At 43.1% G+C, this 27,592-nt stretch overlaps 1 protein-coding gene across 2 annotated transcripts in view; it reads left to right on the plus strand.

The window, feature by feature from the left end:
- LOC126326193 (myosin-7B) overlaps positions 1–27,592 on the plus strand; it is a 269,934-nt gene that overhangs the window by 222,447 nt on the left and 19,895 nt on the right. For both annotated transcript variants that reach the window (XM_049995575.1, XM_049995582.1), the window contains 2 exons: positions 11,833–12,064; positions 15,239–15,448. In XM_049995575.1, coding sequence (XP_049851532.1) covers positions 11,833–12,064; positions 15,239–15,448 — 442 coding nt within the window. The remainder of the gene's footprint in view (positions 1–11,832; positions 12,065–15,238; positions 15,449–27,592) is intronic.

Consider the following 27,592-nt stretch of genomic DNA (forward strand, 5'->3'; position numbering starts at 1 on the left):
CCGTGTGGCCATCGTGAAAGCTCGTGAGGGCGTATGAGAACCCTCGCATAACTACACTACGAGGATATCAACGTAGGTTTGCAGTGAATATTTGATGTGGTATAATAGACAATTAGTTACTCGGCGCAGATGTTATTCTACAGAGCCTGACAGACAGTGTATCGACAGTTTCTGGAAAATGATCTGGTTGGTCTGCTTCATAATGTCCCACTCGCTATACAAAACAACTTTTTATGCAAGACGGAGCCGCTGCGCATTTCAATCGGGAGGCAAGAAAGTATCTCACTGTTGTTTATCCAAATAAGTGGATAGGTTGTGCTGTCGTCTCAAGGAGCTGACGTATAGTGTTGCAATGAGAAACTAGCGTAGCTACAACTACAAACTGAAAATGGCTGTGCAACTGTGCACAGTGAGATGAACGGAACCTACTACATTATAAAAGCAGTAACACGTCGAGCACACGTCACGTTCTTCGTCTGTATGGACATCCTGTTGAACATATTCTGCGACAAGTGTACTGTACGTAGTTTATGAAACGTCCCCTTAGAAAAATTTATACAAGACTGTGCTTAAACTGACACACAATGTTTTTAGCGCAACGGAATCTGACTTTCAAAAATCCCTACGAAAGAATGGCCCTCACTAACAATAACATATACGTTTCACAAATCACTTACCTCGCAAAAATCTTCGTTACTCAAGCTACTGCAATACAGCGAGCGCCACTACTGCCAGCTAAATAAAAGATTCAAACTACTGAAGGCACTAACTACTGATAGTCATAGTTAGCAAATGAAAGATTTTAATAGAGAACAAACAATGTATTTACCTTAATAGTCATAATATATATAACAGTTCGTGACACCAATACTTACAAATTTCAAAACTCCGCCATCTCTCTCCCCACGTCCACCACTGCTGGCGGCTCACCTCCAACTGCGCAACCCTACGCGCTGTTAACATCCAGCTGCCGCTGCCCAACACTACAATGGCAGACAACAATGCAAACTAGCCACAGACTGCGCACAGCACAGCCAGTGATTTTTCATACAGAGCGCTATGTGGCGTTACCAATGAGAAAATCTAAACAGCCTACTTACATAGCCCCCATGCTCCCCACAAAAAATTTTTAGAAATTGTTTTGGGCAGTGGCCAATAATGATTTGATAAAATTTTTCATAATTACTATAACAAAGATATCAAATGCACACACTTATTGATACAATGTTGGTCAGAAGCTAAAATTTTCTCACAGTCCATAAAGACAGTCCTGATCGTTCATCATAGTAAAATTGCAGTGTTTTTTTTTCAAAGTCTGAGCAATAAAAGAATTTGCATTTGGAATAGTGGATTTTTAAGCAGTCTTGAAGAATTAGTGTTGTCCTTCCAACGAAAGACAGTGCTGACTCTTGACATGCAGACAGGCAATGGGCCACAGCAGAGTCAGTCGATGTTGAAGACTGTCGGTAGGTAGGTCATCACAGAGCAGACCCACTGTAGTCCTGGTAGAGATTACTATTGGTGGGCCACCAGAGGTGCAGACCCACTGCAGTCCTTGTAGAAATAATGGTATTGGTGGGTCATCAAAGGTGTTAGACCCACTGTAGTCCTTGTAGGGATGGCCAGCAGCCATCAGTTTGACTGTGCAGGCGCACAATCACCATTGAAGAGTCTTGCGGATAATATAGCAAGTCCATAACCACCACTTGTGCACTCACAAAAATTGTTTTTGAAATGTCCTTCCAACCAGCAATGCTGTTATCCAGTCCTTTACTGAATTATTAACACACGTGCAAACACTATCAGTTCCTACTTCTCACATATTGTCCATATACTATGACCAACAGAAATGTGTGCAGTGAAATGTAATTTACAAGTTACTTAATTTGATGAACTGGTGTCAATTACAATTTTATAACATGAGAATACAATAACAAAGGCACAAAATATATCACTAAAGAACATAATAGTACAGATAACATTTGCAGTAATACAGGCCTTACAAAAGAATAGAAATAAACATGCACATCTGTCTTACAAAATTATGACATAAGTACATACATAAAGATCAGAATAACTTTTGAAACATCAACTTCACATATGAGCAACAAAACAGAACAGATAAATAATGCCTAAATATCTTTACAAAGTAAATAACATATTATTAATGTAAATTATATTTGAGGATAACAGTATTCCTCATCATAGTTCATGTAACTGAGTATTAGAAAAATTCTGCAACATAAGTCTTATCAGATAAACATATAAAGACAGGAAGAACATAAATACACAAGGGTACACAAACACATAGCAGGATAACACAAGGAAAGGACAGGGTTTGTTTTCAGTGTAACATTTGGTACTGCAGTCCAACCCAAAGCGTCATTCTGTAGATCTTTTGTCTTATCTCAACATTTGTTTCCACCAAAAATATCCTATCCAAGCATGCTTTCTGTATTTTGTTCACATCCTCTTTCAAAAATAGTTTTCCTCCACTGTACACTACTTTTCTGGCCAAATCATTTTCATATAGCTTCTCAATGCATTTCTTCCAGTTCATCACAACTCGTTCTCTTTTATAGCCTAACCCATCTTAAGCTAACTTAAATCTACTGAGCTCAGATGCTTAACTAAGGGACGAGGTAATCCAGCGGCACAAAACAATTAATATAAACAGCAATGACAAAAAAATGCAAGTAAGCATAGTGAGCAGCAAAAAATGTAATAATTTATATCTAAACATGACAAACCTGAAGCAGAAAAAATATTATACTAAAGACAACAATGCAGATAAGGGAAAGTTATAATCACAACTTAATGTCTATGTAATTAAAGTGGTGCACCACAAAAACTAATGCTACAACAAATTACCAAGTACTTGAAAAGAAAATTATATATACAGTTACTGTTATCAGTCGCTTCTTATTGCTCTTTCCATTCCAAGACCTCCATTTTCGAATAATGTGGATCATAAAATAATTATTTAATAGATCTGTTGACAGAAAGTGTTCACATTAGCAAATGCATTTAATTTTATTTTATAAAACCAGTGCTGCAACACAGCTGGAAACCAGATATCAAATGAAATAAGCAACTATGAAAGGCAAAGCATAAAAATATCATTCAATAGTCATGTGACATTTCATAAGTTAGTACAAATTCTCTCAACTCTCATAGAAAGACGCTTGTAATTATCAGGTGTGCAGAAGTAAATAAGTATCTTTTCCAAGTAATGAGCATGCCGTTTTTGCGATGCTTTCTACAAAGGAATGTCAATAGCGAGGATAATGGCCTCCCCCCTTTTTTTCCTTGTGCTTCTGAAAGGCACACACTAATGGCTTGTTTCCATGTGGCTGTCGCCCAGCTGGGTGCCCACGACGCATTACGTGCACGTGGTCACTTACTGTCTTACCGAAATATTTACGACACCAGTTTCCACTACAGTGGCAGTCTCATATAAAAAATTTCACAGGTCAAGAATTTGCGTTACACATCTGTAGAAACAAAATCCTATTGATATAACAGTGTCCAAAAAATGTTAGTCGGCATTGTAATACATTCACGCATTTACATACATTTCATAACTCTTAAAGTACGATTCTTGGTTTCCAACAACCTTTTTCACAAACCAGAGTGCCTAACCACTACTCATTATTCCTTACCTTATTCGTCGACACTTCTTCAATATTTCATCATAACAGATGCATAGCATAATCAAATAACTCATATAGCATCAGCTTTTTGATCATAAACATACCGCAACAGCGTAATACACATCGTCATCATAACATCATAAAACCTCAGCCAAATCTCAAAATCGTCGTAGCTTCCTCCAATAATTTCAAAACCTAAAAAAAATCCTCTGCTCATGTCCAAAGTGTCATCTACCTCAAACGTACTTTAAAAATCATGATCTCATACCAAATATGTCATTCAAAGCTCTCATAGTATCACAATGGTTCCGAAAAAATATGAACATTTCACGAAGTACAGACAAAATACAATTTCGTAAGTGTGAAGTTATCCAACTGTGTAATTACGTAAACATCTGTCACTGCTGTAGTAAAATAAATGTTGTCTCTCCCAGTTAAATGATCAGATAGCTGTGTAATTCTGTGGTAGAGAAATATGGTACCCATGTGTAAAGTTGTATAAGCAAATACCATATTAGCTAGGGCTCCTTGTGCTTGCCAAACACATGGTACACAAAGTAGGCGTGTACCCCCCTGAGGATTAATGTAATTATATCCCCAGGTGTTACAGATTACAGCAATGGAATGAAATGTATCACGGAAAACCTTTGTATCATTGTACTTCAAATATCTTTAAAAATAAATGTTTTAAGTACAAAATTAATCACTCAAATACGTGTACTGTAGCGCTAAACTGTGCGTCTTGTTGTAAGATAATCTCTGTGCTGTAGAAGTGTTGTAGTTATCGTCCTCCGAAAGCTAAGTTCTGCAGAAGTCAATGTACTTACCTCATGATAAACAAAAGTTAAATGCTTTGCGTATAGATATCGTAGTTACTACGCTTATTGCTGTGATGAAGTAAGTACTGTACTATAACGTATTGTTGTGCTACAGAAAAGGCTGTCTCATTGTAGCTATACCACAAAGTTACTACTAAAACATGTTTTCCTTTCCAGAAGAATTCAGAAAAACTGTGCAGATATAAAACAGATACAGTGCAAAAGCAACATTTTAAATTGTCACTCATTAGTAGCGTCGTGATAAAATCGTATAGGTGTCACATAAACTAACCACTGAGTCATCTGGTATCTCACAGAAAGTACTTTAAATCCAGAATGTATTTTAAGTAAACCAAAATGTTGAATTAAAGTTTCATTAACAGTATATGTTCTAAGTATGTAAGCCTTATAGTCGTTACATAATCGTGCAACTAACAAGCAAGAATGTACAAATAACAACACTGTGTCATCTGTTCACTATAACAATGCATTCGTAATTTCTGTTTAAAAATGTTCCCTAGGTTCTAGACTGGATAGTGAACTTCAAAACATTGTTGCATGTTAACAGTTTCTAAGTCTGACAAAGCATACTAGTAACGTGAAGTGAAAAATTTTATGGCAAAGACAAAGTTAAAAATCTGATTATATTTCAATAAACGGTTTTACATGTGAAATGTGGTGTAAACCTTTACTCTTCCTAGTACGCAGACTGTCAACTGAAAAGCAATTATCATGTGATTACGTCGGTAAGGAACACTGGAATCATGCTCAAGGTTAACTTATGTTATTTTTCTCTGAGCCAGCTGGCGCACGCTGCTGCCTGCGGTGCGAGTCATTGTCTGTTTCTTTGTTGGCGCGCGTCGTTATTGGGATTAGGAGACCTAACTTCTACCAATTCACCTTCCCGAGAGGGCCCTGTCCTTTAGGAATCCCGCCAGTTCTGATGCAATTTAGGTCTGTCATTTTGTCGGTAGATTCCATAGTTTCTTTCTTGTCGGCCACGTGGTGGAGAATTTCTCCCTGAATCGTAACTGCGCGCTGGGCCGTTGCGTCTGAAGTTATTCTGTCTCCCGTGATGATAATAATAATAGTTCTGGTTGCCAAATTGTCTGTTTCTATGACTGTCTCTGTCATTTTCATTACTACGGAAATACGATCTTTCTCTGTAACTATTACTCTGCCAGTGGTTATCATACGGGTGGTGTCTGTTTTGGTCACGATTTGTGTTGTGACAATAGCCTTGTCGTGTCCAGTTGTTATTTCTTTCATCGCCGAATTGCGACGGATATGACCTGTAATTGTTGTGCTTCTGTTTTTGCGCGCGATTGTCAGTGTCATTTTCCAGTTCTTGTAAGAGAAGCTGAAAAGCTTCAATGTCGTCTTTGCACCGTCCTGCCAAAATAATATGTCGTAAATGTTCAGGCAATTTCATTAAGCAAATGTGGATGAGTTCTGTGGGGCTGTATGGGTTTGAAAGATATTGATTCTTATGTAACATGTCTTCAAAATATTTCACAAGACTGGAAAATTCAGATTGTTCGAAATGTTTCATTATTATGATGCCATGTTTTACTCGGTCTTGTGTAGCTTGAGACCAATATGCTGAGAGGAAGGCATGATAAAATTCTCCTTCACTGTGGCAATCGTGAATGAGCGATCGCATTCTTACAGCTGGTTCATCCTCCAAGTAGCCACACATAAATTCTAATCTGTGCTCTAATGACCAGTTGGGAGGAAAACAATGAGAGAATTGATGAAGCCACGCTTGTGGATGAATGTCGTTGCCAGAATTCTTAAATGTTTTGAATTTACGTGTAGTAATGAACAGCTTATAGTCAAAATCATCATCTCGGCGAGTCGCATGTCGGTCATTGTTACACTGTTTCAGCGGTTCCACCTCAAAATTCAGTGTATCTTGCCAATTTCTTTCATGATTTCCGAAATGCCCTGTGTTATTATTTTGTGGTTGTTCTGTATTGCTATGTCCCTCTTCCCGTACTGGGGCGCGAGTGTCCTCTGAAATATGTAATTCTTGTATTACTTAAGCCAACTGATCTTGTACTTCCCGCATTTCTCTTTTGTACTGTGTGTTGATTTGATTTTGATTCTGTTTGAATTTTCTAATTTGTTCATACTCTTCAGTGTCAGTGAAGGCTACAGGTTTTGTGTCATTCAGATCATCATCTACCTTTGTAGATAAGTTAGTGAACTGATCTGAAAGTTCGGCTACTTTATCCGATAGTGAAATTATTTCCTCTGTGTGTCTTTCTGAACCAATTTTCAGAGTATCTACTATGTCCTTTAAGTTTTCCTGAGTTTTTGCAAGTTGCGTAACCGAATAGGTAGATGCAACTCAGTCAATTTTAGCTTGCAAGGTCTCATGATTTTCATGAACAATAGTCTGCAGTTCTTTTATGGCTGCTTCGTGATTCTGTAATGCATTTTCATGCCGCGAAAAAATAGGTTGGAAATGCTCACAAATTTGTGTTTTTACGTCATTACAGACTTTTTGACATTTCTATTCGATGTTATGTAACTCATTAGTTAAATCTTCACGTGTTTGTTCAAGTGTGGTGTCTAACTTTTGAAGCTTTTGTTCCATTGCGTCTAACTTCTGAAGCTTTTGCTGAGTTTGTCTCAGATTTTGTTCCATTGTGTCTAACTTTTGAAGCTTTTGCTGTGTTTGTCTCTGATTTTGTTCCATTGTGTCTAACTTTTAAAGATTTTGCCCCATTTGTTTCTGATTTTGTTCCATTTGTTGCATTAATTGAGATAATAATGTATTAGTGTCTGGAATCTGTTTTTCTATGCTTTTTGGCAGTGCATTTTCACCGGCAACATTTACATTTTGACAGGCAGAAAATGTGTCTTGACTCATTTGAGAAAATGGTGAGGACCCATAACCTATGTCTACAGTATTTGCAATATTGTGTTCTGTCATTTCGGATTCCTGAGACGAGCTGTTGCCGACTGATCGATCGATAATTGTTCCCTGTTCACTACTTGTTTCATTGTCTACACCATTATTTGCCGCCCGCTCCATTTCCCTTTGCACAATTACCAAATTACTACTTCGAATGTCTGTTAATTCACTACACAGTTGTGCTGATAAGCGACGCTCGTCGTCACTATTATTTCTCAGTTTACTTTGGAGCCTAGTGTTACGTTTTTCACACGCCATTATTGTCACAATATTTCACACGATAATACATAAAAGCACAATTTGAAGAGCAAAAATAAGAGAACACATTAACATAGCACTGAAAATAATATCTAGTTAATTGCAAGCGCAGCTGCGAAATACTTCGTGCAAAACTACATGCATGCCACAACTGTTTTACTGTACAACAATGAAAGACTGCAACTACAAAGGAGATTCTCTCTACAATTACGCGCTAGCAATAAACGATAGCTACACTAATTACACAAACTACAAGAAAAAAATCAGAAGATTCCAGTGAGGTATCCTCGGCTAAGGGTCGACATATGAAACGTCCCCTTAGAAAAATTTATACAAGACTGTGCTTAAACTGACACACAATATTTTTAGCGCAACGGAATCTGACTTTCAAAAATCCCTACGAAAGAATGGCCCTCACTAACAATAACATATACGTTTCACAAATCACTTACCTCACAAAAATCTTCGTTACTCAAGCTACTGCAATACAGCGAGCGCCACTACTGCCAGCTAAATAAAAGATTCTAACTACTAAAGGCACTAACTACTGATAGGCATATAGTTAGCAAATGAAAGATTTTGATAGAGAACAAACAATGTATTTACCTTAATAGTCATAATATATATAACAGTTCGTGACACCAATTCTTACAAATTTCAAAACTCCGCCATCTCTCTCCCCACGTCCACCACTGCTGGCGGCTCACCTCCAACTGCCCAACGCTACGTGCTGTTAACATCCAGCTGCTACTGCCCAACTCTACAATGGCAGACAACAGTGCAAACTAGCCACAGACTGCACACAGCACAGCCAGTGATTTTTCATACAGAGCGCTATGTGGCGTTACCAATGAGAAAACCTAAACAGCCTACTTACAAGTTATATTAAATTTCGGATCCTTTCGTGTTGTTGTTTCTGCAAAGAATTTATTTAGTATTGTTTGTATTGCGTTTGTGGTCCCTACTCTTCTGCATAATTCTGAAATAAAGTAGTTTCAGACAAAACTTACTTAACATTTTAATATCATTTTGATACATACATTACGTCCAGTTACTTTTGAATCACCCTGTGTAAGGCATTTTCATTTCAAAATTTCAAATTGGTCTTCTCACTGTCCCCACCAACCAGCAGGTTCCCTGAAACATTTACTTATTTGGTCATCCTACAGGCGACACTGGACTGTGCCACAACAATGCGCAGCATTTCGCCATCGAAGATTAAGCAGCAAAAAAAAAATTTCCATTGAATGAAACATCACGCGTTCCGGCACGATTGTCTGGTGTTTAGATTTTAATACATGACGGGAGCATATATTCGCCTCGACTTTTTTTTCACATGACGAGGCAATTTATTTTTGCCAATTTTTTATCTTCGATGTCCATAACTTGCTTATCAACATTTATCAGCCAATCTGAAGGTGCCTTGAATTAGGCGAAACGCGTGTCATTGATGAATAAATAAACATTAATTTCAGCGTCACAGCCACAACTGTTTTCTTCTACTCATGATCCAAAACTGTTCCTTAGAATTTTTATTTCGTACTTGAACTGGTGATCTGAGTTAATAATGTAAACCAGGTGAGCACAAACTCTGTCGACAATGTTTCTTGTGTTCTTCAGGATCAAATGGTTCAAATGGCTCTGAGCACTATGGGACTTAATATCTGAGGTCATCAGTCCCCTGGAACTTAGAACAACTTAAAGCTAACCAACCTAAGGACAGCACACAAATCAATGCCCGAGGCAGGATTCGAACCTGCAACCGTAGCGGTTGCGCGGTTCCAGACTGAAGAGCCTAGAACCGCTCGGTCACAACGGCCGGCTTGTTCTTCAGGCCTATTACCTAAGTGGTGATCAAAATGTTTCCTTTTAAGGACGTTGCTACAGCTTATATGCAAAGCAGCGAGACTCCAATGCGGGTATATAGGCACCGACAGGTTGGGAAGGGGGTAGCGTGGCCTTCGAACGTAAACTTTTTGCTAGCCCCAATATACTTTACTATGAAGTGGTCTACGATGCATAGTTATAGAATTTCTGAATCTCGTCTGATTTCTTACCTTCACTTAACTAGTCAGTATATTGTACTGAACATACTGCACGACATTATAAATGTCGACGGAATGCTCCGTGTCTCCAGCCTGGAAATTAACTTGTTCGATTCACTCACTGAACTTGTTGTTGATAATAATCCCATTATTCTTCGCCATCAACTGCGTTCGAGTCTACAATGTATAGAAATGTAAATATTGTCGACAACTTGACAATTTACTGACACGAAAATTATAACTTCTTCTGCGTATTCTTCTTGCTGTAGGTGTTAGGGATTTGCCTTTACGTCTTCTTACTGTATGTGGTTAGCTTCTATTTATTTCTCCCCCTCTTTCCTAATCTGCCTATTGATGTTTTCCCTATGGCCGATAATTCATTATTATTTTGGGAATACTATTTTCATTCATTCTTGTGACATGGTCTCTCCATTGTATCTATACCCCTTGTTCTGTTCAGTTATGCTTGTAAGTGTTAAGTCTTCTCTAATTCCAGAATGAGATTTTCACTCTGCAGCGGAATGTGCGCTGATATGGAAGGTAGGAGACGAAGTACTGGCGGAAGTGAAGCTGTGAGGACAGGGCGTGAGTCGTGCTTGGGTAGCTCAATTGGTAGAGCACTTGCCCGCGAAAGGCAAAGGTGCCGAGTTCGAGTCTCGGTCCCGCACACAGTTTTAATCTGCCAGAAAGTTTCTTCTCTAATTATTGTATCTCTTATCATATCTGATACTACTCTTCTTAAAAACCATGTTTCTGCAGCTTTTATTTCCGATACTTTCTAGCTGCTATTGGCTAGATCTCAATGTCGCAAATTATAGACGCTACTGGCACTGTTTTGTAGGACTTAATTAAGGTTTATTTCCTCACCTTCTTATTCAGTGTTCTGTATACGATTCCTTTAATGTAACTGAACCTTTCATTTCTTTCAGTGTGCCTCTTTCATTTGCGAAGGAATTGTAATTCATAGTAATATAGTATTGCCAGGCACATTGTTAGACTCCTAAAGCAATGAATGTTTGGAAAAAATAGTTCAGATGTCTCGAACTTTGTAGAATGTGTGCAACCTGAATTACATGTGTGTCTGAATATCCGGGCACAAATATTTGTTTGATACGTTGAAGTGCTTATCTTAGTTTCTTCACTTGTGGATCCACAGCTTAAACGTAATTCCTGCATGATCGAACAATTTTAAATATTCACCGTAAGCTGTCACATTCTTCATACAGGAAGACCTTAACTGCGTCATGTATCACCTTATATTAGTGGATAGTTTCGGCGTCATGCCATTTTAGAATGCAATTGTTCCCGTTCTACGTTTGTTGTATTTACAAACTATTTACAACTGTAAGGACGTAGCGCTAAATAGTTTTTAAATATGATGCACTTATCACCGACACAACTGCATTCCAAAATGACTGCAGGCCACTACCGGTCAGTAAAGTAAGATAATACAAATTGTAATAAAGGTCATCCTCTATAAAGAATGTGACAGCCTATGGTGAATATTTAAAATGGTTTTATCATTTAGGATCTATTCTTAGTGATAACGTGGTGAGCCGTGCTTAGGTAGCTCAGATGGTAGAGCACGTGTTCGGGAAAGGCAAAGGTCCCGAGTTCGAGTCTCGGTCCGGCACACAGTTTTAATCTGCCATGGAAGTTTCATAACAGCGCACACTCCGCTGCAGAGTGAAAATCTCATTCTGGAAACATCGCCCAGGCTGTGGCTAAGACATGTCTCCGCAATATCCTTTCTTCCAGGAGTGCTAGTTCTGCTAGGTTCGCAGAAGAGCTTCTATCAAGTTTGGAAAATAGGAGACGAGGTACTGGCAGAAGTAAAGCTGTGAGGTCGCGGCGTGAGTCGTACTTGGGTAGCTCAGATGGTAGAGCACTAGCCTGCGAAAGGCAAAGGTCCCGAGTTCGAGTCTCAGTCCGGACACAGTTTTAATCTGCCAGGAAAGTTTCATAACAGCGCACACTCCGCTGAAGAGTGAAAATCTCATTCTAGAAACATTTATACTGCACAGTCTCTGAACTAGACCACAAAGAACCTTCACATAATGGACATTTCTGTTGGAGAAGGAATAAAAATATTACGCAAGAGATAGTAGTCGAGTGATCGCCGTCGGCTTCCGCAGGTTGGACTACGTGCGGGACGCGATCGTGTCGCTGGTGCGCGTGATGCACGACACGGGGGACAAGCTGGAGCGGCACGAGTACCGCGAGCGGCAGCTGGGCGAGCAGCTCAAGAAGTCGCTGGCCAACCTGGGCAAGCGCGCCGTCTCCACCGACGCGGCGCTCGACTCGCTCGCCTCAGCCATCGCCATCCTGGACGACCGCATGCGCAGGTCGGAGCAGGAGGACAGGCTGGTGAGCACCACTCTGTGTGTGTGTGTGTGTGTGTGTGTGTGTGTGTGTGTGTGTGTGTCTGTGTCTGTGTGTGTGTGTGTGTGTGTGTGTGTGTGTGTGTCGTGTGCACGCGCCCGTGTTGGTATTACACGGCCATTCTCAGGCATTCATACGGCCCTGGTGAGAGGCAGCGACACACGAAGATTCTCGCACACTTGTGGTAAGTAAGAGCAGGGCATGTGTTACCTGCAGCAAGACAAAAATTCTGTGGAACGTTCATTCGACTCGTCCTGAGACACGCTGTAGTATCGCACGAAATCTCCAGATTGCTGGAGGCCATAAGTCCTCTTAGCCACTTGCGGTAATTATGCAACATATTGCACACTCGGTTAACAAGAGAATTTTTGTAGTCCGACGGTATCGATTCTCAGCCCTTCTGCCTCCCTTACACAGTCTTCTTAAGGCTCACCTGCCCCGCTTTCGCCCACAGATCAGGGTTAAAATGAAGTAAATGCACAAAATAGTGGTCACTTCCTCAAAAGAGCACACTAGTCGCTTTGGAACACTGTAGATGGTGTAGAATTTGTACCAGGCGGTCTTGTGACGCTCAGTCGCTGACACAGGGAATGGCAAGTACGTAGCGCAAAGTGTACAATCAACTCAGTAGAATGGGCCCAAGCGGAGAAGTGGAAAAAGGTGGAAAGGAGCAGTGATTTCAGGACGTGCCTATTAGCACACTGTCAACGAAGTTGTCCGATTTGTGGGGGTGTCAACAGGTACCATCCAACGTGTCCACAGGGAACAATGTACCAGTCGCTCCCAGCTAACAGGGCGTAACAACGGTGGCTGAAAGAAGATACATTGTCAATGCCATTCTCTTCCAATCCCGACATGAATTGTTAATGTCAGTGAATGTAAGTGCACGCCAACCAGTTTCCGAGCAAATACTGCGAAGAGAACGGCACGCAGTGGGGAGTCCCGTAACTGGTAACAGTCCAGCGCTCACAGACACGCTGTGGTGTCGCACCAAACCTCGAAATTGCAGATGGTCATAATATATGACCTGCTAGTCACGTGTGGTAATTATTAAATATATTACACACCCGGTTAACAAGAGAACGTTTGTAGGCGGACGGTATCGACTCTCAGCACTTCTGCCTCTCTCTCACAGTCTTTTTAAGGGTGACCTGCCCCGCTTTCGTCCACAAATCAGGGTTAAAATAAACTCATTGCGCAAAATATTGGTCACTTCCTCAAAAGAGTATAGTGGTCGCTTTGGAACGTTGTAGATGGTGTAGAACTGGCAGCAGATCCTGTGACCCTCAGTCGCTGACACAAGCAATGGCAGGCAAGTAGCGTGTAAGTAGGCTGTTTAGGTGTTTTTATTGGTAACGCCACATAGCGCTCTGTAAGAAAATCACTGGCTGTGCTGTGTGCAGTCTGTGGCTGGTTTGCATTGTTGTCTGCCATTGTAGTGTTGGGCAGCGGCAGCTGGATGTTAACAGCACGTAGCGTTGCGCAGTTGGAGGTGAGCCGCCAGCGGTGGTGGACGTGGGGAGAGAGATGGCGGAGTTTTGAAATTTGTAAGAATTGGTGTCATGAACTGATATATATATTATGACTATAAAGGTAAATACATTGTTTGTTCTCTATTAAAATCTTTCATTTGCTAACTGTGCCTATCAGTAGTTAGTGACTTCCGTAGTTTGAATCTTTTAGTTAGCAGGCAATAGTGGCGCTTGCTGTGTTGCAATAGTTCCAGTAACGAAGATTTTTGTGAGGTAAGTGATTTGTAAAACATATAGGTTAATGTTAGTCAGGGCCATTCTCTTGTAGGGATTATTGAAAGTCAGATTGCGTTGCGCTAAAAATATTGTGTATCAGTTTAAGCAGGGCCTTGTATAATTTTTCAAAGGGGACGTTTCAAGCGCAAAGTACAGGATCAACGCAGTAGAATGGCCGAAGCGGGCACGTGGCAAAATGATGGAAAGGAGCGATGGTTTTAGGACGTGCCTATAACCACACTGTGAATGAAGTCCAATTTGTTGGGTATCAGCAGGGAGCATCCTACGTGTCCACAAGAAATGATGTCCCAGTCGCCCCCAGCTATCAGGGCGCAACAACAGTGGCTGAAAAAAGATGTATTGTCAGTGCCACTCTCTTCCAAACCCGACATGAATTGTTAATGTCAGTGAATGTAAGTCCACGTCAACCAGTTTCCGAGCCAATACTGCGAAGAGAATGGCACGCAGTGGCAATAGGCCATTGCTCACAGGGGTTCATAGCGCTGCACGTCTTCAGCCGGTCAAACAAAACAGAAACTGGACAGCATCTGACTCGGAGGGTGTGGTCTGACCCGATGAATCTCCAATTTGTTTCTTTTCAAATGATCCAAGGTGCGGTTGCACCGATGGCCGAATAACGCGTTGGAATTGCAGTATACGGAGGATACAGGTAATGCCATTAGTGGTTCTGTGATGTTTACGCGATGTTTTTCGTGCCATGACTTGGACACATTCCTTCAACTTACCATTAACTGTAACCAGGATGAGCCGTGCGCAGTTTCCGAGGTTCGATACCTCCCACAGGCATGGGTGTGTGTATTATTCTTAGCAAAAGTTAGTTAAAGTTAGTTTAAGTAGCGTGTAAGTCTAGCGACAGATGACCTCAGCAGTTTGGTCCCTTAGGAATTCACAAACATTTGAACATTTTGGAACCAGGCTGTTATTTCAACGTGCTCGGTGAACAAGTTTTGCCCTTTCTTCTACAGTTTCGTGGTGAGTGTGCCGTGGACATTCCCGCTTGTCAAGATGACAACAGTCGTGTTCACAGGGCTGCATGCATAGGTTCCTGGTTTGACGAACACTCAGACACCATAGCGCGTCTCACCTGTCACCCTAAATCGATCGGTCTTAATCCCATTAAAAATGTTTAGATCTACTCGGAGTAGTGGGTGAAACGTAGCAGTCAGTATCTCCGCAGTTTGGTAATTCTACAGGGTCTAATCATCCGTAAGTGACTTCAACTAGATATGGCAAACGCGAAGAAAGCTGTGCATTCACTTCTGCACCGAATTGAAGACGTTACCAAAGTTAGACGCTGTGTTACACGGTAAAACGTGATCCCTCCTTGGATGTAAACAACTATGTCTACTTGCATGTTTTGTATGAGTGAGAGAGAGTTGGTATGTTCCAGCGCGAGGAGCGGCAGGCTGAGCAGCTGCGGCGGCTGCAGGCGGGCCTGGAGCGGCTGGAGTCGTGGCAGAAGGTGGCGGAGGAGGCGCTGCGCTCGCAGAACAAGGTGCAGGCCTCTTCCGAGGAAGACGGCCCGGCCGCCGCCAAAGCCGCAGAGGCCGCCGCGCGGCTCGCGCACGCCGTCGACCGCCTCGAGGCCCGCGTTGCCATGGTAACTCTCCGCCCTTACTGCACGCCTTACTCTTTTCTTCTTTTGTGCTTCCCGTTTTGCCTCTCCTCAAGGACCGCATCCATCCCGACACCACACATTAACACGCCGTGTGTCGTACCTTCACCTTCCTCAAGGGGACACTTTCAGAGAGGTATCTTAAAGTCTGTGGCGGAATAAATACAGCCCATCCTTCCTCAAGATCTGAAACCAGAGGAGGCAGTGATGTCGGACGATAGGATCTGGAGAGGAGTCAACCTTCCAACTCGTCTCAAACGCTGTCCATTGGATGTAGGTCGGTACTCTGAAAAGGTGGGTCCATTTCATGAATGTTATTGACGACAAACCATTGCCTCACAGACGCTACTTTATGACAGGGTGCATTGTTATGCTCACACGAACGATCGTATACACAGTGCTGTAAAATGCTTTGTATCGCCGGCCGGGGTTGCGGAGCGGTTCTAGGCGCTACTGTCTGGAACCGCGCAACCGCTACGGTCACAGGTTCGAATCCTGCCTCGGACATGGATGTTTGTGATGTCCTTAGGTTAGTTAGTTTTAAGTAGTTCTACGTTCTAGGGAACTGATGACCTTAGAGGTTAAGTTTCATAGTGCTCAGAGCCATTTGAACCTTTTTTTAATTTTATTATTATTATTTTTTTTATCCCGCCTGGAAGGCGGTGCGTGAGTGTGCTGCTGTAAATTGAAGGATAGGCCGAATGTAGGAAGTGAGTAGGAGCAGGAAAAGATGAAATGCTTCGGTACTGCATTTTAAAGTTTTACTATTTTACTTAACTTTGGCTGATAGGTGAGCACGTAGGTGCGAAGCCGTACATCAAGTTACAGAGGCAAAGTCTGTAGTGGCTCGCCCACTATGAAATAGAAAACAGTGTTGCTTGGTCGTCTGCTCGGCATCAAATGGGCTGAATCCGGAGCGGCGTTCGTAGAGCTGCACAGCGCCGGCTAGAGGGCGCTGTCGTCGGTGTCGGTGTCGTAGTGCCAATCTAGCAGAGCGCACCTACGTTGTGGCATCGTAGCTATCGATACCACAAATGCGCTCACATGCTTCCGCATTTAGCGTTTTGTTGACCGCAATAAGGGGACCAAATCCTAACCACGAAAACATACTCTCATACTGTAACATCACCTCCTTTGGATTTTACTGTTGGCACTACACATGATGACGGGTAACGTCCTCCAGTCATTCGCCAAACCCCAACCCTTCCATCGGATTGCTACAGAGTGTAGCGTAATTCATAACTCCAGATCACTCGTCTCCATCATCCACAATCCAGTGGCGTTGTTCTTGGCGCCACCATAAGGGTGGCTCAGCACTGACTACGGAAACGTGTAGCTTATTGCCCTACTGTTGTACCCCATTCTGTTTAACTCCCTGTGGACAGTCATTGTACTGGCTGGAATACTCGTAGCACTTTGAAACTCTCTGGTGGTTCCTTCCGCTAATTTCATGCGATTTTTTATAAACACTTGCTCCAGTGCTCGACGATTCCTGTCCGTCAGTACATGACAAGTCTGCGCGGTCTTGGTTTAGGTGTCACAAAAACAACAGCCGATTGAGCAGTTTTAAACGGGTGGAAATGTTCGTGATGGATCTGTTACTCAGCTAAAATTCAAGAACTATTTCACATTCGTACTCACTGAGGTCTCCTGGCCGAGCTAACCTGCTGTTACTGCTTCTCTACTAACAATAAAGTACTCCCCACCTCATTTTGTATGGTGGATCCGCATCTCGTGAGCTCTAGTGGTCAGTTCTGCATCAGAGAGGGGTGTGCGGTTATTTTTGATCGAATAATTTATCATGAGACACAATCATTTTCAGCTGAGTAGTCACTTTTTGCATTGCACTGGGATTCTGAAAAGCAGAATAGTGTCAGTATTATGACAGTACACATCTATTCAAAATTCTCCCCACGCCAGGTTGATACACTTAACACATTGCTGTTGCAGCTTTTCTAGTCCATCTGACAAGAAATCGTGTGACAGATGCTCCAAAAAGCTCTCTGCAGCATGTTCATTGTCTTCGTTATCATCAAAATGGTGAAAATTGATACACACGTAAAAAAAAGTTTTGCATCATCGCGGTTCTCAGAACTCCTGCAAACAGACGTTGACTATGGATATTGTATCACAGACACAGTCCCTTTGACTGTTCAGAGATGTCACTAAATCCGCCCAAAGATGTAAACATTATTAGACGCAGGGGGTCCGATAGCCGATCATTTCCCGTCATTCCACCAGGAATAATGTACACGGCTCGTGTTGTCTGTAGTTGAACCAGGCTTAGACGGTCAATACCACGGTTCGATCGCGTCCGCATTGTTACTTTGTGCCAGGAAGGGCTCTCAACAAAGGAAGTGTCCAGACGTCTCGGAGTGAACCAAGGCGATGTTGTTCGCATATATGGAGGAGATACAGAGGGACATGAACTGTCGATGATATGTCTCGCCCAGGCCGCCCAAGGGCTACTATTGCAGTGGATGACCGCTACCTACGGATTATGGCTCGGAGGAACCGTGACAGCAACGCCACCGTGTTCAATAATGCTTTTCGTGTAGCCACAGGACGTCGTGTTACGACTCAAACTGTGCGCAATTGGCTGCATGATGCGCAGCTTCACACTCCACGTCCATGGCGAGGTCCATCTTTGCAACCACGACATCACGCAGCGCGGTACAGATGAGCCCTACAATATGCCGAATGGACCGCTCAGAATTGGCGTCACATTCTCTTCACCGATGAGTGTCTCATATGCCTTCAACTAGACAATTGTCTTAGACGTGTTTGGAGGCAACCCGGTCAGGCTGAACGTCTTAGACAGCAAGTGCAGCAAGGTGGAGGTTCGCTGCTGTTTTGGAGTGGCATTATGTGTGGCCGAAGTACGTCGCTGGTGGTCATGGAAGGCGCCGTAAGGGCTGTACGATACGTGACTGCCATCCTCCGACCGATAGTGCAACCATATAGGCAGCATATTGTCGAGGCATTAGTCTTCATCGAGGCAATTTGCGTTCCAATCGTGCACATCTTGTGAATGACTTCCTTCAGGATTACGACATCGCTCGACTAGAGTGGCCACCATGTTATCCATACGTGAACCCTATTGAACATACGTGGGATAGGTTAAAACAGTTGTTTATGGACTACGTGACCCATCAACCACTCTGAGGGATCTATGTTGAATCGCCGTTGAGACCAGTGCTTGATGAACTTGTGATAGTATGCCACGACGAATATAGGCATGCATTCATGCGAGAGGATGTGCTACTGGGTATTAGAGGTACTGGTGTGTACATCAATCTGGACCACCACCTCTGAAGATCTCGAAGTATGGTGGTACAACATGCGATGTGTGGCTTTCATGAGCAATAATACGGCGGAAATTATGTTTATATTGATCTCTATTCCAATTTTCTGTACAGGTTCCGGAGCTCTTGGAACCGAGGTGATGCAAAACTTTTTTTGATATGTGTAGTGAACTCGCTTTGATGTCTAGGCGACCAAACTCGCGTGATGTGAATCTTATGGGACCCATTTCCGTCGCTATCGGGCGCTATCACCAAGTAGGGAAATCAGCGGCCCGTTATTAACGCGATTTACATGACTTGTACGTAGACATCATATGCCACTTATCTACCAGCAAACCTACCAACAAACTGTCTGATCCCTGATAAGCATAATCAGTGATGTATTCACCCAAAGACGGGCAAACATGCTATTAAACAGGTGGTCATACTGTTTTAGCTCATCGGTGTATGTCACTTTCGTTAGACTGCCAACCGTTGTCGTACACCGCCAGATACATGGAAGACCAGACTTCACAAACAAACGAGGTGTGCCGCGATACTGACGTCGAATAAACATGGCATACACATCCAACGGGTATGCTGGTATGTTGCTGATGCTCGGCGAATGTCGACACGATGCCAATGAAGCAACCAAGGTGTATGCCACGAGATATCCTGGCTGAAGAGCTCTCTCTGACAGCCATTACGTTCTTGCGTGCTCAACAAGTACTTCGAAAACAAGTAGTTTCAGTAGGCGTGGAAGTACGAGACGAAGACCAGCAAGAAGTGAAGAGATGAAGGAGTTTCTTTTAGCTGCAGCACATCGCGATGCCCATGTCAGCTTACGAGACGTTTGCTGCAGTTACTGGTATCAGCCTTTCATCCGTATGGCGTATAGTCAGGCTTACAGGTTTCAGTCGTACCACCTGTCACTGATACTGGAGCTCAATGGGAACGATTTCAATCGGAGATTTACTTTCTGCGAGTGGACCGTGCATAATTTCACTCCCACGCCTTCTCCGAACCCACGTTAACAAATCATGGTGCAGTGACCGTCATAATAAGCTTTACTGGGTCAGAGAAAATTCTTTGTTGGTACGTCCTGTCGATCGTCAACGGAGATAGTCCATTAATGTGTGTGTGAATCTTTGGAGATAAAATGGTTGGTCCATACTACTTCGCAGGTACACCGACCGGTAAGATGTATGGAGCTTTTATCGTCGAAAATTAAGGTCCTCTAGGAAGACGATTAGGGTGTTATGGTCTTGCGGAATGATTGTTACTGTCTCCCGATTTAGCACAGTAGAATCATTTTTGTGGGGATGTCTAAAGAATCGTGTTTATGTCAACCCAAAACCCTAGATGACTTCAGACAGGGCATCGAGGAAGCATGTCGCTCTGTGACACCGACGACGTCTGCAGATTATTTAGAAGCCGCATTGCGTTGTGCATCAGGAACATGGGTACCCATTTGAACACTTCAGTTACATTAACAATTCCGCCACCAGACTATTCATCTGCACGTAGCCACGTATTATGCAAAAATGTTGAATCCACCCCTAGCATTTTGAGAGTTTCTAGCTTCCAAAGTGATTTGAACAATTTTTTTTAAATACTGAACTGGTTTGTACACAGCTACATGATATACACTGAAGAGCCAAACAAACTGGTACACCTGCCTAATATCGTGTAGGGCCTCCGCGACCACGCAGAAGTACCGCAACAAGATGGCATGGACTCGAATAATGTCTGAAGTAATGCTGGAGGGAATTGTCACCAAGAATCCTACAGGGCTGTCCATAAATCCGTAAGAGCACAAGGGGGAGAAGATCTCTTCTGAACAACACTTTGCAAGGCATCCCTGATATGTTCAATATTATGTTCATGTCTGGGGAGTTTGGTGACCAGCGGGAGTGTTTAAACCCTGAAGAGTGTTGCTCGACCGTCTCTGTAGCAATTCTGGACGTGTGGGGTGTCGCTGGAATTGCCAAAGTCCGTCGGAATGCACAATGGACATGAATGGATGAAGGTGATCAAATAGGATGCTTACCTGTCAGAGTCGTATCTAGACGTATCAGGCGTCCCATATCACTCCAACGGCACACGCCCAACACCATTACAGAGCCTCCACCAGCATGAACAGTCCCCTGCTGACATGCTGGGTCCATGGATTCATCAGGTTGTCTCCATACCAGTAAACGTCCATCCGCTCGACACAATTTGAAACGAGACTCGCCCGACCAGGTAACATGTTTCCACTAATCAAGAGTCCAGGTAAGGCGTACAGTTTAGTGTCGTGCAGTCATCAAGGGTACTCGAGTGAGCCTTCAGCTCCGAAATCCCATATCGATGATGTTTCGTTGAATGGTTCGCACGTTGACGCTAGTTGATGGCCCACCACTGAAATCTGCAGCAGTTTGCGAAAGGGTAGCGCTTTTGTACGTTTTGTTACGTCTTCGGTCGTCGTTGGTCCCATTTTCGCAGGATATTTTTCTGGTCGCAGCGATGAGATATGATGTTTTACCGGATTCCTGATATTCACGGTGCACTCGTGAAACGATCGTACGGGAAAATCCCCACTTCATCGCCACCTCGGAGCTTCTGCGTCCCATTGCTCGTGCGCCGAGTATAACACCACGTTCAAAATCACTTAAATCGTGATAACCTGCAATTGTAGCAACAGTAACCGATCTAACAACTGCACCAGACACTTGTCATATATAGGCATTGCCGACCGCAGCGCGATATTCTGCATGTTTACGTATCTCTGTATTTGAATACGCATGCCTATACCAGTTTCTTTGGCGCTTCAGAGTAAAAAACTAATGTTGTATTTAAAAAATTGTATCTCGTTACTGTAACTCTCCGGAAAATAAGTCAGTAAACTACACTCCTGGAAATTGAAATAAGAACACCGTGAATTCATTGTCCCAGGAAGGGGAAACTTTATTGACACATTCCTGGGGTCAGACACATCACATGATCACAATGACAGAACCACAGGCACATAGACACAGGCAACAGAGCATGCACAATGTCGGCACAAGTTCAGTGTATATCCACCTTTCGCAGCAATGCAGGCTGCTATTCTCCCATGGAGACGATCGTAGAGATGCTGGATGTAGTCCTGTGGAACGGCTTGCCATGCCATTTCCACCTGGCGCCTAAGTTGGACCAGCGTTCGTGCTGGACGTGCAGACCGCGTGAGACGACGCTTCATCCAGTCCCAAACATGTTCAATGGGGGACAGATCCGAAGATCTTGCTGGCCAGGGTAGTTGACTCACACCTTCTAGAGCACGTTGGGTGGCACGGGATACATGCGGACGTGCATTGTCCTGTTGAAACAGCAAGTTCCCTTGCCGGTCTAGGAATGGTAGAACGATGGGTTCGATGACGGTTTGGATGTACCGTGCACTATTCAGTGTCCCCTCGACGATCACCAGAGGTGTATGGCCAGTGTAAGAGATCGCTCCCCACACCATGATGCCGGGTGTTGGCCCTGTGTGCCTCGGTCGTATGCAGTCCTGATTGTGGCGCTCACCTGCACGGCGCCAAACACGCATACGACCATCATTGGCACCAAGGCAGAAGCGACTCTCATCGCTAAAGACGACACGTCTCCATTCATCCCTCCATTCACGCCTGTCGCGACACCACTGGAGGCGGGCTGCACGATGTTGGGGCGTGAGCGGAAGACGGCCTAACGGTGTGCGGGACCGTAGCCCAGCTTCATGGAGACGGTTGCGAATGGTCCTCGCCGATACCCCAGGAGCAACAGTGTCCCTAATTTGCTGGGAAGTGGCGGTGCGGTCCCCTACGGCACTGCGTAGGATCCTACGGTCTTGGCGTGCATCCGTGCGTCGCTGCGGTCCGGTCCCAGGTCGACGGGCACGTGCACCTTCCGCCGACCACTGGCGACAACATCGATGTATTGTGGAGACCTCACGCCCCACGTGTTGAGGAATTCGGCGGTACGTCCACCCGGCCTCCCGCATGCCCACTATACGCCCTCGCTCAAAGTCCGTCAACTGCACATACGGTTCACGTCCACGCTGTCGCGGCATGCTACCAGTGTTAAAGACTGCGATGGAGCTCCGTATGCCACGGCAAACTGTCTGACACTGACGGCGGCGGTGCAGAAATGCTGCGCAGCTAGCGCCATTCGACGGCCAACACCGCGGTTCCTGGTGTGTCCGCTGTGCCGTGCGTGTGATCATTGCTTGTACAGCCCTCTCGCAGTGCCCGGAGCACGTATGGTGGATCTGACACACCGGTGTCAATGTGTTCTGTTTTCCATTTCCAGGAGTGTATGTTCATAACACCACAGGAAGTTTAATTTTTGTTATATGGACCTATCTCAATAAATATTCCGGTCACTTATTATTTTGTAAGTTACATCTACATCTACATCCATACTCCGCAAGCCACCTGACGGTGTGTGGCGGAGGGTACCTTGAGTACCTCTATCGGTTCTTCCTTTTATTCCAGTCTCGTATTGTTCTCGGAAAGAAGGATTGTCGGTATGCTTCTGTGGGGGCTGTAACCTCTCTGATGTTATCCTCATATCTCTTCGCGAGATATACGTAGGAGGGAGCAATATATTGCTTGACTCCTCGGTGAAGGTATGTTCTCGAAACTTCAACAAAAGCCCGTACCGAGTTACTGAGCGTCTCTCATGCAGAGTCTTCCACTGGAGTTTATCTATCATCTTCGTAACGCTTTCGCGATTACTAAATGATCCTGTAACGAAGCGCGCTGCTCTCCGTCGGATCTTCTGTATCTCTTCTATCAACCCTATCTGGTACGGATCCCACACTGCTGAGCAGTATTCAAGCTGTGGGCGAGCAAGCGTACTGTAACCTACTTCCTTTGTTTTCGGATTGCGTTTCCTTAGGATTCTTCCAATGAATCTCAGTCTGGCATGTGCTTTACCGACGATCAACTTTATATGATCATTCCATTTTAAATCACTCCTAATGCGTACTCCCCGGTAGTTTATGGAATTAACTGCTTCCAGTTGCTGACCTGCTATATTGTAGCTAAATGATAAGGGATCTATCTTTCTATGTATTCGCAGCACATTGCACTTGTCTACATTGAGATTCAATAGCCATTCCCTGTACCATGCGTCAATTCGCTGCAGATCCTCCTGCATTTCAGTACAATTTTCCATTGTTACAATCTCTCGATACACCATAGCATCATCCGCAAACAGCATCAGTGAACTTCCGATGTCATCCACAAGGTCCTTTATGTATACTGTTAATAGCAACGGTCCTAGGACACTCCCCTGCGGCACACCTGAAATCACTCTTACTTCGGAAGACTTCTCTCCAGTGAGAATGACATGCTGCGTACTGTTATCTAGGAACTCTTCTATCCGAACGCACAATTGGTCTAATAGTCCATATGCTCTTACTTTGTTCATTAAACGACTGTGGAGAACTGTATCGAACGCCCTGCGGAAATCAAGAAACACATCTACCTGGGAACCCGTGTCTATGGTCCTTTGAGTCTCGGGGACGAATAGCGCGAGCTGGGTTTCACACGATCGTCTTTTTCGAAACCCATGCTGATTCCTACAGAGTAGATTTCTAGTCTCCAGAAAAGTCATTATACATCTACATCTACAGACATTATTATACCTGCTTCGTCCAACAACCCTCTGAATCAAAAATTAGCTGCCCTACGACACATGTTATACAGACTAAATAACATCCCACTCAGAAAAGAAAACTATGAAAAAGAATTACAAACAGTACAATTCATAGCCACAAACAACGATTACAGCACCCAATAATACAATAACGCAATCAAAAAATTAAAACACAACTAAAGTGAAATCAAGACATGAAGAGAGCATAGAAACCCACGTACACAACACAAAACAATGACACCCATGACATTCATAACAAAAATCATGATACAATCTTACATACAATCACAAAAGCAACACACGAGATAGCAAATATACTACGGAAACAGGGATTACAAAGAGCTTACAGAACAAGAAACACACTCCAGTAACATTTACAAACACCAGACAAACCAGATAAATACCAAGCATCAGGTATATACCAGCTATAGTGCCAAGAATGTAAATCAATACATCTGGGGATGACAAGTAGGAACTTCAAAGATAGATATAAAGAATACATGTTGTTTGTTGTTGTTGTGGTCTTCAGTCCTGAGACTGGTTTGATGCAGCTCTCCATGCTACTCTATCCTGTGCAAGTTTCTTCATCTCCCAGTACCTACTGCAACCTACATCCTTCTGAATTTGCTTAGTGTATTCATCTCTTGGCCTCCCTCTACGATTTTTGCCCTCCACACTGCCCTCCAATACTAAATTGATGATCCCTTGATGCCTCAGAACATGTCCTACCAACCGATCCCTTCTTCTGGTCAAGTTGTGCCACAAACTTCTCTTCTCCCCAATCCGATTCAATAGTTCCTCATTAGTTATGTGATCTACCCATCTAATCTTCAGCATTCTTCTGTAGCACCACATTTCGAAAGCTTCTATTCTCTTCTTTTCCAAACTATTTATCGACCATGATTCACTTCCATACATGGCTACACTCCATACATATACTTTCAGAAATGACTTGCTGACACTTAAATCTATACTCGATGTTAACAAATTTCTCTTCTTCAGAAACGCTTTCCTTGCCATTGCCAGTCTACATTTTATAACCTCTCTGCTTCGACCATCATCAGTTATTTTGCTCCGCAAATAGCAAAACTCCTTTACTACTTTAAGTGTCTCATTTCCTTATGTAATTCCCTCAGCATCACACGACTTAATTCGAATACATTCCATTATTCTCGTTTTGCTTTTGTTGATTTTAATGTTATATCCTCCTTTCAAGACACTGTCCATTCCATTCAACTGCTCTTTCAAGTCCTTTGCTGTCTCTGACAGAATTACAATGTCATCGGCGAACCTCAAAGTTTTTATTTCTTCTCCATGGATTTTAATACCTACTCCGAACTTTTCTTTTGTTTCCTTTACCGCTTGCTCGATATACAGATTGAATAACATCAGGGAGAGGCTACAACCCTGTCTCACTCCCTTCCCAACCACTGCTTCCCTTTCATGTCCCTCGACTCTTATAACTGCCATCTGGTTTCTGTACAAATTGTAAATAGCTTTTCGCTCCCTGTATTTTACCCCTGCCACCTTTAGAATTTGAAAGAGAGTATTCCAGTCAACATTGTCAAAAGCTTTCTCTAAGTCTACAAATGCTAGGAACGTAGGTTTGCCTTTCCTTAATCTTTCCTCTAAGGTAAGTCGTAAGGTCAGTATTGCCTCACGTGTTCCAGTATTTCTACGGAATCCAAACTGATCTTCCCCGAGGTCGGCTTCTACTAGTTTTTCCATTCGTCTATAAAGAATTCGTGTTAATTTTTTTGCAGCTGTGACTTATTAAACTGATAGTTCGGTAATTTTCACATGTGTCAACACCTGCTTTCTTTGGGATTGGAATTATTATATTCTTCTTGAAGTCTGACTGTATTTCGCCTGTCTCATACATCTTGCTCGCCAGATGGTAGAGTTTTGTCAAGACTGGCTCTCCCAAGGCTGTCAGCAGTTCTAATGGAATGTTGTCTACTCCCGGGGCTTTGTTTCGACTTAGGTCTTTCAGTGCTCTGTCAAACTCTTCACGAAGTATCGTATTTCCCATTTCATCTTCATCTACATCCTCTTCCATTTCAATAATATTGTCCTCAAGTACATCACCGTTTTACAGACCCTCTATGTACTCCTTCCACCTTTCTGCTTTCCCTTCTTTGCTTAGAACTGGGTTTCCATCTGAGCTCTTGATGTTCATACAAGTGGTTCTCTTATCTCCAAAGGTCTCTTTAATTTTCCTGTAGGCAGTATCTATCTTACCCCTAGTGAGATAAGCCTCTACATCCTTACATTTGTCCTCTAGCCATCCCTGCTTAGCCATTTTGCATTTCCTGTCGATCTCATTTTTGAGATGTTTGTATTCCTTTTTGCCTGCTTCATTTACTGCATTTTTATATTTTCTCCTTTCATCAATTAAATTCAATATTTCTTCTGTTACCCAAGGATTTCTACTAGCCTCGTCTTTTTACCTACTTGATCCTCTGCTGCCTTCACTACTTCATCCCTCAGAGCTACCCATTCTTCTTCTACTGTATTTCTTTCCCCCATTCCTCTCAATTGTTCCCTTATGCTCTCCCTGAAACTCTGTACAACCACTGGTTCTTTCAGTTTGTCCAGGTCCCATCTCCTTAAATTGCCACCTTTTTGCAGTTTATTCAGTTTTAATCTACAGGTCATAACCAATAGATTGTGGTCAGGATCCACATCTGCCCCTCGAAATGTCTTACAATTTAAAACCGTGTTCCTAAATCTCTGTCTTATCATTATATAATCTATCTGATACCTTCTAGTATCTCCAGGGTTCTTCCATGTATACAACTTTCTTTCACGGTTCTTAAACCAAGTGTTGGCTATGACTAAGTTGTGCTCTGTGCAAAATTCTACGAGGCGGCTTCCTCTTTCATTTCTTAGCCCCAATCCATATTCACCTACTACGTTTCCTTCTCTCCCTTTTCCTGTACTCGAATTCCCGTCGCCCATGACTATTAAATTTTCGTCTCCCTTCACTATCTGAATAATTTCTTTTATTTCATCATACATTTCTTCAATTTCTTCGTCATCTGCAGAGCTAGTTGGCATATAAACTTGCACTACTGTAGTAGGCGTAGGCTTTGTATCTATCTTGGCCACAATAATGCATTCACTATGCTGTTTGTAGTAGCTTACCCTCATTCCTATTTTCCTATTCGTTATGAAACCTACTCCT

The sequence above is a fragment of the Schistocerca gregaria genome, chromosome 2 (assembly GCF_023897955.1).
Source record: "Schistocerca gregaria isolate iqSchGreg1 chromosome 2, iqSchGreg1.2, whole genome shotgun sequence".
NCBI lineage: Eukaryota > Metazoa > Arthropoda > Insecta > Orthoptera > Acrididae > Schistocerca > Schistocerca gregaria.